Consider the following 15,750-nt stretch of genomic DNA (forward strand, 5'->3'; position numbering starts at 1 on the left):
AACAGTGTGGAGGTTCCTCAAAAAAACTGGAAATAGAACTGCCATATGACCCAGCAATCCCACTGCTGGGAACACGCACCAAGGAAACCAGAAGACACATGTACCCCAGTGTTCATTGCAGCACTGTTTATAATAGCCAGGACATGGAAGCAACCTAGATTTCCATCAGCAGATGAATGGATAAGAAAGCTGTGGTACATATACACAATGGAATATTACTCAGCCATTAAAAAGAATGCATTTGAATCAGTTCTAATGAGGTGGATGAAACTGGAGCCTATTATACAGAGTGAAGTAAGTCAGAAAAAAAAACACCAGTAGAGTACATTAACACATGTATATATGGACTTTAGAAAGATGGTAATGACGATGCTATATGCGAGACAGCAAAACAGACACAGATGTAAAGAACAGACTTTTAGACTCTGGGAGAAGGAGAGGGTGGGGTGATTTGAGAGAATAGCATTGAAACATGTTTATTACCATATGTGAAATAGATCACCAGTCCAGGTTTGATGCATGAGACAGTGCTCTCAGGGCCGGTGCACTGGGATGACCCTGAGGGATGGGATGGAGAGGGAGGTGGGAGGGGGTTTCAGGATGGAGAACACATGTACACCCATGGCTGATTCATGTCAATGTATGTCAAAAACCACTACAATACTGTAAAGTAATCAGCCTCCAATTAAAATAAATTAATTAACAACAAAAAAATAACACTTGAAAAATATTTCAACCATTACTAGTCTCAATAAAGACAGCAAACAAAAACCAAACTAGCAGTCCTACTTTGACTTCCCATCTTTTAAAATTATGGAAAAAAAGAAAGATGTAATGGTGAAGCTTATGGGAAACAAAGACTTGATCAGGAAATCACTTCTCTATGGGAAACGTCGTGCCCTTCCTGGGCAATGCATATATTAACATTTCATGCAAAGACTGGCACAATAAAGGACAGAAATGGTATGGGCCTAACAGAAGCAGAAGACATTAAGAAGACGTGGCAAGAATTTGTATGCAGGTCAGGAAGCAACAGTTAGAACTGGACATGAGTTGGAACAACAGACTGGTGCAAAATAGGAAAAGGAGTACGTCAAGGCTGTATATTGTCACCCTGCTTATTTAACTTATATGCGGAGTACATCATAAGAAACACTGGACTGGAAGAAACACAAGCTGGAATCAAGATTGCCAGGAGAAATATCAATAACCTCAGATATGCAGATGACACCACCCTTATGGCAGAAAGTGAAAAGGAACTCAAAAGCCTCTTGATTAAAGTGAAAGTGGAGAGTGAAAAAGTTGGCTTAAAGCTCAACATTCAGAAAACGAAGATTATGGCATCTGGTCCCATCACTTCATGGAAAATAGATGGGGAAACAGTGGAAACAGTGTCAGACTATTTTTCTGGGCTCCAAAATCACTGCAGATGGTGATTGCAGCCATGAAATTAAAAGACGCTTACTCCTTGGAAGGAAAGTTATGACCAACCTAGATAGCATATTCAAAAGCAGAGATATTACTTTTCCAACAAAGGTCCGTCTAGTCAAGGCTATGGTTTTTCCAGTGGTCATGTATGGATGTGAGAGTTGGACTGTGAAGAAGGCTGAGTGCTGAAGAATTGATGCTTTTGAACTGTGGTGTTGGAGAAGACTCTTAAGAGTCCCTTGGACTGCAAGGAGATCCAACCAGTCCATTCTAAAGGAGATCAATCCTGGGATTTCTTTGGAAGGAATGATGCTAAAGCTGAAACTCCAGCACTTTGGCCACCTCATGCAAAGAGTTGACTCATTGGAAAAGAGTCTGATGCTGGGAGGGATTACGGGCAAGAGCAGAAGGGGACGACAGAGGATGAGATGGCTGGATGGCATCACTGACTCAATGGACGTGAGTCTCAGTGAACTCCGGGAGTTGGTGATGGACAGGGAAGCCTGGCATGCTGCAATTCATGGGGTCGCAAGAGTCTGACACGACTGAGCGACTGATCTGATCTGATACACAAAAAATATCTTCATGACCCAGATAACCACTCAATATGCCAGCAAACTTGGAAAACTCAGCAGTGGCCACAGGACTAGAAATGGTCAGTTTTCATTCCAATCTCAAAGAAAGGTAATGTCAAAGAATGTTCAAACTACCAGACAATTGCACTCATCTCACACACTAGCAAAGTAATGCTCAAAATTCTCCAAGCCAGCCTTCAACAGTACAGGAACTGTACTGTTCCAGATGTGAAATTCCAGATGTTCAAGCTGGATTTAGAAAAGGCAAAGGAACCAGAGATCAAATTGCCAACATCCACTGGATCACTGAAAAAGCAAAGAAATACCAGAAAAACATCTACTTCTGCTTTATTAATTACGTCAAAGCCTTTGACTGTGTGTATCATAATAAACTGTGGAAAATTCTTAAAGAGATGGGAATACCAGACCACCTGAACTGCATCCTGAGAAATCTCAAGTACACAGGTAAAGAAACAGCTAGAATCGGAAATGGAACAACAGACTGCCTCCAAATTGGGAAAGGAGTACGTCAAGGCTGTGTATTGTCACCCTGCTTATTTAACTTACATGCAGAGTACATCACACAAAATGTTGGGCTGGATGAAGCACAAGCTGAAATCAAGATTGCCAGGAGAAATATCAATAACCTCAGATATGCAGGTGATACCACCCTTATGGCAGAAAGCAAAGAAGAACTAAAGAGCCTCTTGATGAAAGTGAAAGAAGAGAGTGAAAAAGCTGGCTTGAAACTCAACATTCAGAAAACAAAGATCATGGCATCCAGTCCCATCACTTCATGGCAAATAGATGGAGAAACAATGGAAACAGTGACCGAGTTTATTTTCTTGGGCTCCAAAATCACTGCAGACGGTGCCTACAGCCATGAAATTAAAAGATGCTTGCTCCTTGGAAGAAAAGCTATGACCAACCTAGACAGCATATTAAAAAGCAGAGACATTACTTTGCCGATAAAGGTCCTTCTAGTCAAAGCTATGGTTTTTCCAGTGGTCATGTATGGACATAAGAGTTGGACTATAAAGAAAACTGAGCACCAAAGAATTGATGCTTTTGAACTGTGGTGCTAGAGAAGACTCTTGAGAAGTCCCTTGGACAGCAAGGAGATCAAAGCAGTCCATCCTAAAGGAAATCATCCTGAATATTCATTAGAAGGACTGATGTTGAAGCTGAAACTCCAATACTTTCACCACCTGACACGAAGAACTGTCTCATTAGAAAATCCCTTGAAGCTGGGAAAGATTAAGGGCAGGAAGAGAAGGGGATGACAGAAGATGAGATGGTTGGATGGATCACCAACTCGATGGACGTGAGTTTGAGTAAACTCCAGGAGTTGGTGATGGACAGGGAGGCCTGGCGTTCTGCAGTCCATGGGGTTGCAAAGAGTCGGACATGACTGAGCAACTGAACTGAACTGATGACTCACAGAAGGAAGGAGACCCTATGAGGTCATGGAGATCAAGCTTCACATGATGACACCCATGCCTTGCTTTCAGTCCCCAGTTAAAGGCAAAGGTGATAGGGATCAGTGAACCTGAGACCTCACTGAAGGCAAAGCTTCTAGCTGTTGTGTCACTTTCAACACACATTAGAGGTACAGAAAATGCACGTTGAGCAGAGATACATGCTAGCTGTTTTACGGAAATGTATTAATAGAAAACGTATGAGTCTATTACTGCTTTGGAATTATTATTTCCTTAAATAACGTTCTCTTCCCAACTTCTTTAAAGGAACAGTATCACTTGGTCACTTGAATAGTCTAGAATCAACTCCCTTCTTCAGATCAAGTCTCTAATAACCTTCCTACACTGATAATTTGACTCAGTTTCCAAATAAACTTAGGGCCCAGATAGGCCTGACTTTTTCAACTTAAAGTCAACCTCAAAAATAAAATTCTAAACTATTTATGTGAGAAGAGTTTTCAATGTTTGGGCTTCCCTGGTGGCTCAGACAGTAAGCATCTGCCTATAACGCAGGAGGACCTGGGTTCAATCCCTGGGTTGGGAAGGTCTCCTGGAGAAGGAAATGGCAACCCACTCCAATATTCTTGCCTGGAAAATCCTATGGACGGAGGAGCTTGGTAGGCTACAGTCTTTGGGGACACAAAGAGTCGGACACCACTGAGCGACTTCACTTTCACTTCCAATAGGCCCATACTCAACTACATCCAGAATAACTCCATCTCAGAATCAGCCAGGATCTCATATTGTTTCTCCTACAGAAGCCACACACTCATGCAGCTCCAGAGCAGACAGCAGATGGGAGAAATACATTGATATCCACAAAGTTATATCCAAAGTCAAATTATTTTAGGCCAGAGGATTAAGGACACGTTAATTAGCAATAAGATCAATACAGCAGAATGGAACATACCCAGGACTACTGAATTACCCAGGACCACTTAAGTTCTATCCCTATCCATGAAGTTAACATCAGCAGTCAAATGACAAATACAAACCATATATGAGGTAAGCATACTCATGGCAAAATAAAAGCAAGCCTTCTTGGCACCCTGGAATATGACTTTGTAGCACCAAGTTATGGCTTGCTATAAAGGTGACTGCTAACATTTTCCTTAAGTTTATTTTTTAAAAGACTGTGAAAAGAGCTGAAATACATTACAAAATGTAAGGACAGACTCTAACAAACTTACCTAAAGGGTGATCCTTTTTCTATAAATTTTTAGTCATCAATTATTCCTATCTATAATATAGTGTTTAAGAGCTATGTGATTAGTATATAGTATAATAACTTCTATGAACTTCTCAAGTTTAAAGCTCAAATTGATCAAGAGTAGGTAAAGAAAAAGATTTCAAAAATATATAACCAAGAGAAAAACACACTTAAGCATTTACATTTCCCACATAATTAAGTATAAAGTATAAAATTATTCCAAGCCCTATCTAAAACTCTAGGAAGAAAGTATACAGATACCTAATGGATAGGGACTTTCAAATCCAAAGAAGACATAGTGATATGGTTTACATCTCATTTTTTCATGTAACAATGATTGTGATTTTTTTTTAAATCCACATTATCTTACAAAATCTACCTTGGGAAAACTGGAGTATAATAAGCTGGTTACATTTAGATTTTCAATTTGAGGATACAAATAGGAAAAATCATCTTGCTCATCCAAGGAACAAATTCACAGCTTTGGCCTTATCACAACAGTGTTCTAATCAAGTAGGCAATGTGTGAATTCACAGCTGACTCAGTTGTCTTGGAAACTAACTTATCAACTCAAGTTACGTCTCTATTTCTCTCTTCAACACTGCCTATATTTTGGGTGGCACATATCTTCAGAATATTTAAGAGAGGGGATTGGGGGATAATAATTTAATGAATTTTCCACTATATCTCAAATTTCCATTGAAAGTAGTATCATACAAGCAAATGTTATTTAACTGCTTAGATTATACACAAAATGATGTTTGTTTATGTGCTTTTTCTTTCTTGGCTGCTTTCTAGTTTTGCATGAAACCAACTGGCTTTAAAGACAAGAGATTCACGTTATCTCTTACCAGACCCATGAGAAGGCCAAAAATCAAGGTGGCTATCACAAAGAAGAAGTAAGAACACCAAGCAGGAACTCCAAGGGTCACTGTGAAATAGTTGTGAAGATGCTGTAAACAGAAGAAAAAAGTAAAAAAAAAAAAAAAAATACATATTTATAAAGAGAACTAAAAATGTTTGAATCTCTTTACCACTTTACTCATGTCTACAGTTCTATTTATATGAGCTCCCACAAAGATTATGCATCTATATTATTTTTCAAAAGCAAGTCAGATTTTATAACACTGAGAATCTGAGAGTAAAAATCAAGGTCGTATCTAGTAAGAGTTATACTTCTTTGAAGTTCATGACCAAACAGAACTCTGGTAGGATTGTTTATCCTTCTTCCATCATGAGATTTTTTTTTTGGTCACTATCCCCTAACAACTTATATACCTTAATGATTACTAATAATATGATATCCATAAAAAATTAAACTTTTTTTTAATTGGGCCTTAATCAATTTTTAAGTAGAACTAAATTACTACTTATGGAACATCAACCATTTAAATGTTTCCATACTTTCTTTTTCTAGTCATATTCTTATTGCTCGACACCCAGCGATCCTTTACAAATTTCCTAATCACCATAAAATTGACATTTTTCATTTAATTCATTATAAGCAAATAAGATATCATCAGCCTTTGAAGAAAGTGCACATTCCTTCTTGTTTACTATCCCCTGGGACTCTATTTTTCACTCGAACAGTAAAAAATGAGTGAGGAGATACGATCTGAGCTAGAAGTATCACATGCTAAATCATACAGTTATTACAGATAGGAACTTGCTAGTGTGGAATCAAAGCCCATTTAGACATGGACTTGAAGGATCCATGTTGCCTCATGACGGCTTTATAATCATCTATTTTAGGCCCTTTTAGCTTCAAAAAAATTCACTAAAAAGCCAATAGTTTTATGATATTTTTATGTCTATAGATAGTTTATCTACAAAATTACTGGGCACAGAATGAAATGGCTCCAAACTAAATGCCACCAGCAAACAGAAATAATGACTGAATGACTTGCTCAGAACTGATGAGGTTAATGAAAACTAGTCCAAGATTTTATTTAAATAGTTCTCAAAACTGAAGTCACTCAAGTATCTCCCATTGGCTTCTCGTTTGTAACTGTCAATACAATTAGATAATATATCTGCTTCTGGCTTAATTTTGAATAAACAAAACAGATTGTTAACTGATCTAGAATAGTCTGAGATCTCTTCTCTCCAATTGTTTATTCAGCAATAGAGACACATCTAAAGACTCCTCAAGTTTTTAAATACTGACACATGTAATTAAAGTGTTCAATAAATACTTATTGAATAAATAAAATACACTAGCAAATCCTTAAACTATTCACAGCAATGCACACAACTCCTGACTTATAAAACTGTCATCCGTCTTCTGTTGATGGCACTGGTCATTGCTCTATCTTCAGCCAGGGCAACTATCTAAGAATAATCTAGTACTCTGCAGCCCAAGTAGGCAAAAGAGATATTTAGGATATAAAAGGTTGTTTTGCTCAAACTCTGTTCAGTGGAAGTTTTAAGATGCATTGTACAGTTCTCTAGGAAATTTGGCATATTGAACATAGCTTATTTATGCTTGTCTTGATTATTCAATGTCATCATCAAAATTAAACTCTGAAATGGGCCAAGGAATTAGAAGACATGGAAAGCCAGTGTGCATATGTGCTGACCCATGGACATATGAATTCTGTAATTTGCTTTATAAGTAGTATCTGCCCATATAGTTGGAATGAATAACAACACATCCAGTTGTAAGTCCATCTGGACAGTGTCTTAAGCCCTTTTGCAAAATAAATGATTTAAGAAATGCTTAAGAAATTTTTTAAGTTATTTTCTAGAATTCAGTAAATGATGTGCCTTTGAATCACTGCATTAAGTCATATTCTCAGTGCATTCAAAAACATCCTCTTACAGATTCCACTTCAATTTTCTTGTACTGTCATACTCTAAGGAATTTGCTTGAGCTTCTTAGAGAAACTCTACCATCTTGTGGTCTTTTTAGGTGATTACTAAAAAATTACTAAAGCCTCATTAATCAAGTTGTGTTTTCAAAACTGTAGCCACAAATCTTTATCGTTTACTTTGTCTGAGTCCACAACAGTTTCAGAATACCTTTAAGACTATTAGGGTTCCTGTACTAGGCACATGAAGTTTTCTGTATACATGTTTCCAAGCAATAACTGATTAAAACCGACCTATTTCAGTTTTAGATTTCTGTGTTTCTTTGCCAGGCAAAGTAACTCTTCACTTGTGGAAAATATTGACCCGAGGTCAATATTATATGTGCTCATTACAAGGAAGCATCATATTATTTCCTTAAAATGCATGCAAATGTCACCTGCTGGGCCCAATACCTTATAATATTATATTTTTGTAATAAGTGACTGAATTAAAGCTAATTTTTAGCTATGAACAGATCTGAATGAGAGGACTACATGAAGACACTGTTTACAGCAGAAAAAAAGGAGGACATTCCAACCAGTGGTCAGATGGATTTGAGGAATGGAGCCAGGATAATGTGTCCAAGGTTCAGAGGTGGAGCTTTTTATAAGATTCACTCAAAACATAACAGAAAGGTTGAAAGTTGAAAAAAACAATTCCAGGTAGGCACTAACCAGAAAGAAAAAATTACAGTATTAATATTAGGAAAAAATGACCTTATAGAATGTAAATCCAATTGCTATGTGTCAAATTTTACAATTTCTTATAAAATTAAAATTTTTGTTCTTTTAAAAAAAATCTGGAAAGTCCAAATATACATATATATACCATATATACTGTACTTCTCAATCACTAATAAGAATATATTAACTGGTTATTCAGAGATGGATCATGTTCTGCTCTTCAAACAGCCTTTTCTCTGCAGTCCAATGCAGTCACACAGAATCCATCCATGCTGCCCAAGGCTGTGCCCTGTGCCTACAGAGGTAAAACATCAACTCCTGGCCTTCATGTGCTCCAAATGTCACACACAGAAATCATTTGCATGACATAATGAAAAATGGCAACTCCTTGTTATCACTCAAGCTATAAGTTCAGTTCAGTTCAGTTCAGTTCTGTCGCTCAGTCGTGTCCGACTCTTTGCAACCCCATGAATTGCAGCACGCCAGGCCTCCCTGTCCATCACCAACTCCCGGAGTTCACTCAGATTCACGTCTATCGAGTCGGTGATGCCATCCAGCCATCTCATCCTCTGTCGTCCCCTTCTCCTCCTGCCTCCAGTCCCTCCCAGCATCAGAGTCTTTTCCAATGAGTCAACTCTTCGCATGAGGTGACCAAAATGCTGGAGTTTAAGCTTTAGCATCAGTCCTTCCAAAGAACACCCAGGACTGATCTCCTTTAGAATGGACCGGTTGGATCTCCTTGCAGTCTAAAAAGGGACTCTCAAGAGTCTTCTCAAGCTGTCAGAAGTTTGAACAATTATTTATTTTCCCTGGTACTGTCTTTGAAAAGAAAACTACTTTATAACAATGTGTGAGGGTCACAATTAACTTCCATCTAATCTCTTTTTAAGGCTTCCCTGATAGTTCAGTTGGTAAAGAATTCTCCTGCAATGCAGGAGACCTCAGTTTGATTCCTGGGTCAGGACAATCCACTGGAGAAGGGGTTCCAGTATTCTTGGGCTTCTCATGTGGCTCAGCTGTTAAAGAATCCTCCTGCAATGCTGGAGACCTGGGTTCGATCCCTTGGTTGGGAAGATCCCCTGGAGAAGGGAAAGGCTACCCACTCCAGTATTCTACAGTCCATGAGATTGCTAAGAGTCAGACACGACTGAGCAAATTTCCCAATCTCTTCTTAACCCTCAGAACAAATTCTCTCCTGACCTGCAGTTGTAACAGATTCTTTGCTAAGCTTTTGGAGATTCCTGACACCTATTATAATTATCCTGTTGGTTTAGAGAGTATATGTCTTAAGGTTTTCAGATAGCTATCAAAATATATGACTCCTAAATATATTTAGTGTCAAAATATTGCAATAGGCTGAATCCTTACTCTCAGTTCCTGGTTTGCAATGCAAAATTCTCAACCTTTGAATAAACTTCTCACCAATAAAAGAAAATATCAGAAGAAAACCAAATGAAACTGAAACTATATGAAAAGAAGACAAATGCTAGTTATTTTTTAATATGATATGCTGCTGCTGCTCCTAAGTCGCTTCAGTCGTGTCCGACTCTGTGCTACCCCATAGATGGCGGCCCACCAGGCTCCCCCGTCCCCGGGATTCTCCAGGCAAGAACACTGGAGTGGGTTGCCATTTCCTTCTCCAACACATGAAAGTGAAAAGTGAAAGTGAAGTCGCTCAGTCGTGTCCGACTCTTCGCGACCCCATGGTCTGCAGCCTACCAGGCTCCTCCGTCCATGGGATTTTCCAGGCAAGAGTATTGGAGTGGGGTGCCATTGCCTTCTCCAAATATGATATACAAATGTCCAAAAAAGACAACTAACAGAATTTAAACAAAAAAGATTAAGTTCAAGTCACCAATTTATTTTCTGTTGCTAAAAAAAAAAAAAAACCTAAAGTAGGTATATCTTAAAAAGCAAAAACTATAATACAACTGAAAAACTGAGATATAAAAGTTCTTTTTAAATTTCTCCAAATATATACTAATATGCACAAAAAGCAGAGCTTTCATGAGCTTCATGAACTGTTGTTGTTCAGTCACTCAGTCGTGTCCGACTCTCTGCGAACCCATGGGACTGTAGCACACCAGGCTTCTGTGTCTTTAACCACGTCCTACAGCTTGCTCAAACTCATGTCCATTGAGTTTGTAATGCCATCTCATCCTCTGTCATCCACTTCTCCTCATGCTTTCAAACTTCCCCAGCAGCAGGGTCTTTTATAATGAATCCGCTCTTCGCATCAGGTGGCCAAAGTATTGGATATTCACCTTCAGCATGAGTTCTTCTAATGAACACCCAGGACTGATCTCCTTTAGGATGGACTGGTTGGATCTCCTTGCAGTCCAAGAGACTCTCAAGAGTCTTTTCCAACAGCACTGTTCAAAAGCATAAATTCTTCAGCACTCAGCTTTCTTTATAGTCCAACTCTCACATCTATACATGACTTTGTATGGAAATACCATAGCTTTGACTAAACAGACCTTTGTTGGCAAAGTAATGCCTCTCCTTTTTAATATGCTAAGTTGGTCATAGCTTTTCTTCCAAGGAGCAAGCGTCTTTTAATTTCATGGCTGCAATCACCATCTGTAGTGATTTTGTACTTGTTTCTATTGTTTCCCTGTCTATTTGCCATGAAGTGATGGGACCAGGTGCCATGATCTTCATTTTTTTCAATGTTAAGTTTTAAGCCGGCTTTTTCACTCTCCTCTTTCTCCTTCATCAAGAGGCTCTTTAGTTCCTCTTTGCTTTCTGCCAAAAGGGTGACATCATGTGCATATCTGAGGTTATTGATATTTATCCTGGCAATCTTGATTCTAGCTTGTGCTTCATTCAGCCTGGCATTTTGCATGATGTACTCTGCATATAAATTAAAGAAGCAGGGTGACAATATACAGCCTTGATGTACTCCTTTCCCAATTCGGAACCACTCTGTTGTTCCATATCTGGATTTAACTGTTGCTTCTTAGCAGGCAGGTAAGGTGATTTGGTATTCCCATCTCTTTAAGAATTTTCCCCAGTTTGCTGTGATCATACAGTTCAGGGCTTTAGCACACTCAGTGAAGCAGATGTTTTTATGGAACTCTCTCGCTTTTTCTATGACACAATGGATGTTAGCAATTTGTTCTCTTGTTCTTCTGCCTTTTCTAAATCCAGCTTGAACATCTGGAAATTCTCGGTTCACGTACTGTTGAAGCCTGGCTTGGAGAATTTTGAGCATTACTTTGCTAGCATGTGAAATGAGTGCAATTGTGCAGTAGTTTGAACATTCTTTGGCACTGCCCTTCTTTGGGATTGGAATGAAAACTGACCTTTTCCAGTCTTGTGGCCACTGCTGAGTTTTCCAAATTTGCTGACATATTGAGTGTAGCACTTTCACAGCATCATCTTTTAGGATTTGAAATAGCTCATCTTGAATTCCATCACCTCCACTAGTTTTGTTCGCAGTGATGCTTCTTCCTAAGTTCCACTTGACTTTGCAATCCAGGATGTCTGGCTATAGGTGAGTGATCATACCATCATGGTTATCTGGGTCATTAAGATCTTTTTTGTATAGTTCTTCTGTGTATTCTTGCCATGTCTTGTTAATATTTCCTTGAATATTAAGTTCCAAAATGACAAATGATGTATAATCATAACTTAGAAAAGACAAATAAAGGGAGGTAATCAGATCTAAAGATCTTCTGAAATACTTTAAAAATATATACTTAATTCCCTGACAATTTTGTCAAATCTGGCAGGATTTAGATCATCCTACATGTAGAGAGGAGCAAAGGTTACGTGATACATTCAGTATTATATAAAAATTCAGCATTTTAACCATAATAACAGTTCTAAGTTACTGAGAAGACTCAGTAAAATGATATAATCACACATAGCAGCTTCCCAGGTGGCGCTAGTGGTAAAGAACCCGCCTGCCAATGCAGGGGACGTGAGACATGGGTTCGATCCCTGGGTCAGGAAGATCCCCTGGAGGAGGAAATGGAACCCCACTCCAGTATTCTTGCTGGAAGAATGCCATGGAAAGAGAAGCCTGGTGGACTGCTATAGTACATGGGGTCACAAAAAGTCAGACTGTCTGAGCCACATAAAAGGGGCTTGCAAATTTTTCCTTAAAGGGCTACATCATGAATATTTAGGTTTGTGGGCCATATGATCTCTGTCACAACAACTCATCTCTATCACTGTACTGTGAAAGCAGTCACAGAAAATAGGTAATAAGTGAATGTGACTATGTTCCAACAAGACATTATTAAACAAAACAGGCAGCCCAGCCCACTTACAAGCTGAAGTCTGCTGATCCCCAACAGATCTTTGATTCGTAGGGAGATCATGACATGGAGAAGGCAATGGCACCCCACTCCAGTACTCTTGCCTGGAAAATCCCATGGACGGAGGACCCTGGTAGGCTGCAGTCCATGGGGTCGATAAAGGTCGGACAGGACTGAGCGACTTCACTTTCACTTTTCACTTTCATGCATTGGAGAAGGAAATGGCAACCCACTCCAGTGTTCTTTCCTGGAGAATCCCAGGGACGGGGGAGCCTGGTGAGCTCCCGTCTCTGGAGTCTCACAGAGTCGGACACGACTGAAGTGACTTAGCAGCATGACAATGAGAAATAAGAGCAAGTGAAACCACAGAAGCCCTTTCAGCTTTGACAAAGGGATTCACTACTGATCTATGAAAATATGACTTTGGTCTTTTGGTCCCTGTCCAATTTAAGTCCTTCTACACAAAGACACATTCCCACTATGACTCCAGGTAAAAGTAGTTGTGTGGCTTAAAAAGAAAAGTGAAATTATGAAACCATTTATAAGTATTCATTTTCCTATTATTTAGAAGCTACCTTCTCACTCTTAAAAACCCCTCTGCTGATATAATCATAAAAGGCCTTATTTACTCACCCATATCTTGCCAGAGATGCTAAAAAGCCCAGCCATTCCAGACATCCTAAAAAAAAAAAAATAAAGGTAAGGAGAACCAGTGGTGATGGATAGCATAATAAAGAATAAAAACAAAACAAAACAAAACCTCAAGTCACAAGGACTCCTCCTCCACTTTGTGCAAGACATCATGCTCTCTCCTGGATTCTCTTCTGTTCTGACAGAGCTTAGACCCCAGGGCCAGGTTCTGGATTACTCAGGAGTAAACCCAATCAGGTCAGCTGGTCCTTTCTTGCTGCATGGTGCGTGCCTGGCAACATTCCTAACACTGAGCAGCTGCAGGTCTCAGGGGAAAAGTCACACACTCTGCCCTCACGGCCACAAGCTCAGTGGGCACCTGAGAGGGCACCGTCTGGCTAGAATCCTCTAGGCTCATACTAGAGATGGGAGCTCATGTCCTTTCTCTCCCTTCAAACTGTACACACCCTCTCCACCCCGTGCCCTCAGCTAACACACACTCATCTGTCACTGTGCAGCCAGCAGCTGGCAGGTGGCCTTTCTCATCGTCTCAGCAGCACGTCTAGCCTGGTGTTCACCTGCATCCAGCTTCTTCTGTTCCAGTGGAGGAAACTATCCCCCCAACCACAGTCCAAACTCTCCACTTGTGCCTTGGATCCCATCCCTTCTGTCTTGCTAATGACTTGGTTTTTCCTTTCATCCCATTTTCTGCATCAGCAATTTCTCCCTCTCTGATGGACCATTTCACTGCATGAAAACACGTTCTACTCTCACTCATCTTCTGAAAGGAGCATCACTGGACCGCAGATGGCCCTCCAACTCAGCTTCTCAATCTCCAAAGAGGTGCCTACACCTGCTGCTCGTTCTTCCTCGCCTTACCTTTAACCCACTCAGATCCGGCTTCTGTCCTCACTGCTGCACTCCCTGACTCCCGTTAAGGCCACAATGACATCACATTCCATCACTCAATGTCCTGTCTCAGACTTCATCTCCCCTAACCCCTTGTAGACATGAGACACGAGGGACTACTCTCTCCTTCGTGCACCTTCTACTTGCCTTTCAGGAAATCGCACACCCCTGCCTGCCCTCCTGCCTCCCTGGCACTCATTTCCAATTTTCTTTTGCTGACTCCTTCTCTACTCAGCTTCTTACCTCTGGACTGTCTTGTGGCTCAGCCCCAAGCACTTTTCTTTCTCTCTCTCTCCAGGTGACCCCCTTCCTTCTAAAACTTAAAATACCATCTATATGCCTTTTGTGTTCCTGAATTCTCCATGGAGACCTATCTTCATGCATCCAAACTGGAAGCTCTACAAAGAAGTCTGCATCTCAAACTTAATATGCCCAATGCTGAACCCCTGATTTTCTTTTGCTCAAACCAGTAACTGGTACCAAGACCATCAAGTTCTCAAACCAAAAACCCAGGAGTTGAGTTGTGTGTGTGTGTGCATATTTGGCGTATGTGTCTGTTTGTGTATGGATCTTCCCTTTCCTTCACCTTAGTGGAGGAAACCTATTTTAAAACCTATTTTAAACCTATTTTATTTTTTAATAGTGAAACAATTATTAAAACATTTAACAACTACATTTATACCATATACAAACCTAAATTTCATTTAAAAGTATCAACTGATAGTGGTGTTGGATTCACATTAGCAATCATTACATGATCAAAGAGACTGCTTTCTTGCGCTTTATTACAAAATTTATTTTTATTAACTACTCAAGTTTCAGAATGCTTTTATTTTTTCCCTAGGTATATTCCTTTCTTTAGGGCTCCTACAGCTTCAAACAATTGTTCCTATCTTTAAATTCAGTCCTGTCTGAGTTTAATTCAACATCTATTAACAGACATTGGTTTCAATCTTTTTCTTCTTAGCTATAATTATGATATACAGGGAAACAAAAGCCATCAAAGAAGCCTAACATTTACCAAGTGTCTTTTATTTGGGGCCATGACTAGCACTGAATCTCAGTCTTCAGGAAAGAGCTGGGAAGGTGAGGACTATGATCTCATCTCCATATAGAGACTAAGAAGCCTGAGTGATGCCAAGTCACTTGGTTAGTGATTGAGACAGACCTCTCCACTGGAAGGTGGTTTTCACTTGATAATGGCTAGGTCATTTGTGGGGTGATATGTTGGCACCATGTGAATGCCCCATTACTCCACAATCTTCTAAGAGTTTTAAATCCATAATGTCAAAAGCCCTGGTCTGCCATGAGGCTACTCTTACACATCCAATCCACACAGTTCCTATAACACTTAACTGGAAAACTGTGCTTATATTCAGTATTCAGAAGGCATCTGAAGTTGTATGGCATTTAACTTTAAAAGCTTTAAAGGCCTGTTCAGCAGTCATTTGTTAACAGCAGAACTGTAATTTTATTAGCAGGAGCTTGTTCAGCTGATAAAGAATCTGCCTGCAATGCAGGAGACCTGGGTTCAATCCCTGGTTTGGGAAGATCCCCTGGAGAAGGGGATTCCATAGATGAAGGAGCCTGGTAGGCTACAGTCCATGGGATTGCAAAAAGTTAGACACGACTGAGCAACTTCACTGGTTCCTAGAAAAGGGAAGGGATACCCACTCCAGTATTCTGGCCTGGAAAATTCCATGGACTGTACAGTACATGGGG

At 39.8% G+C, this 15,750-nt stretch overlaps 1 protein-coding gene across 1 annotated transcript in view; it reads right to left on the reverse strand.

Moving 5' to 3' along the window:
- TMX4 (thioredoxin related transmembrane protein 4) overlaps positions 1–15,750 on the reverse strand; it is a 60,333-nt gene that overhangs the window by 10,761 nt on the left and 33,822 nt on the right. Inside the window, exons 5-6 of the mRNA XM_019972863.2 lie at positions 13,123–13,168; positions 5,543–5,644 (exon numbers count right to left, since the gene is read on the reverse strand). Of these exons, the coding sequence (XP_019828422.2) occupies positions 5,543–5,644; positions 13,123–13,168 (148 nt within the window). The remainder of the gene's footprint in view (positions 1–5,542; positions 5,645–13,122; positions 13,169–15,750) is intronic.

The sequence above is a fragment of the Bos indicus genome, chromosome 13, assembly GCF_029378745.1.
Source record: "Bos indicus isolate NIAB-ARS_2022 breed Sahiwal x Tharparkar chromosome 13, NIAB-ARS_B.indTharparkar_mat_pri_1.0, whole genome shotgun sequence".
In the NCBI taxonomy this organism is placed as follows: Eukaryota; Metazoa; Chordata; class Mammalia; order Artiodactyla; family Bovidae; genus Bos; species Bos indicus.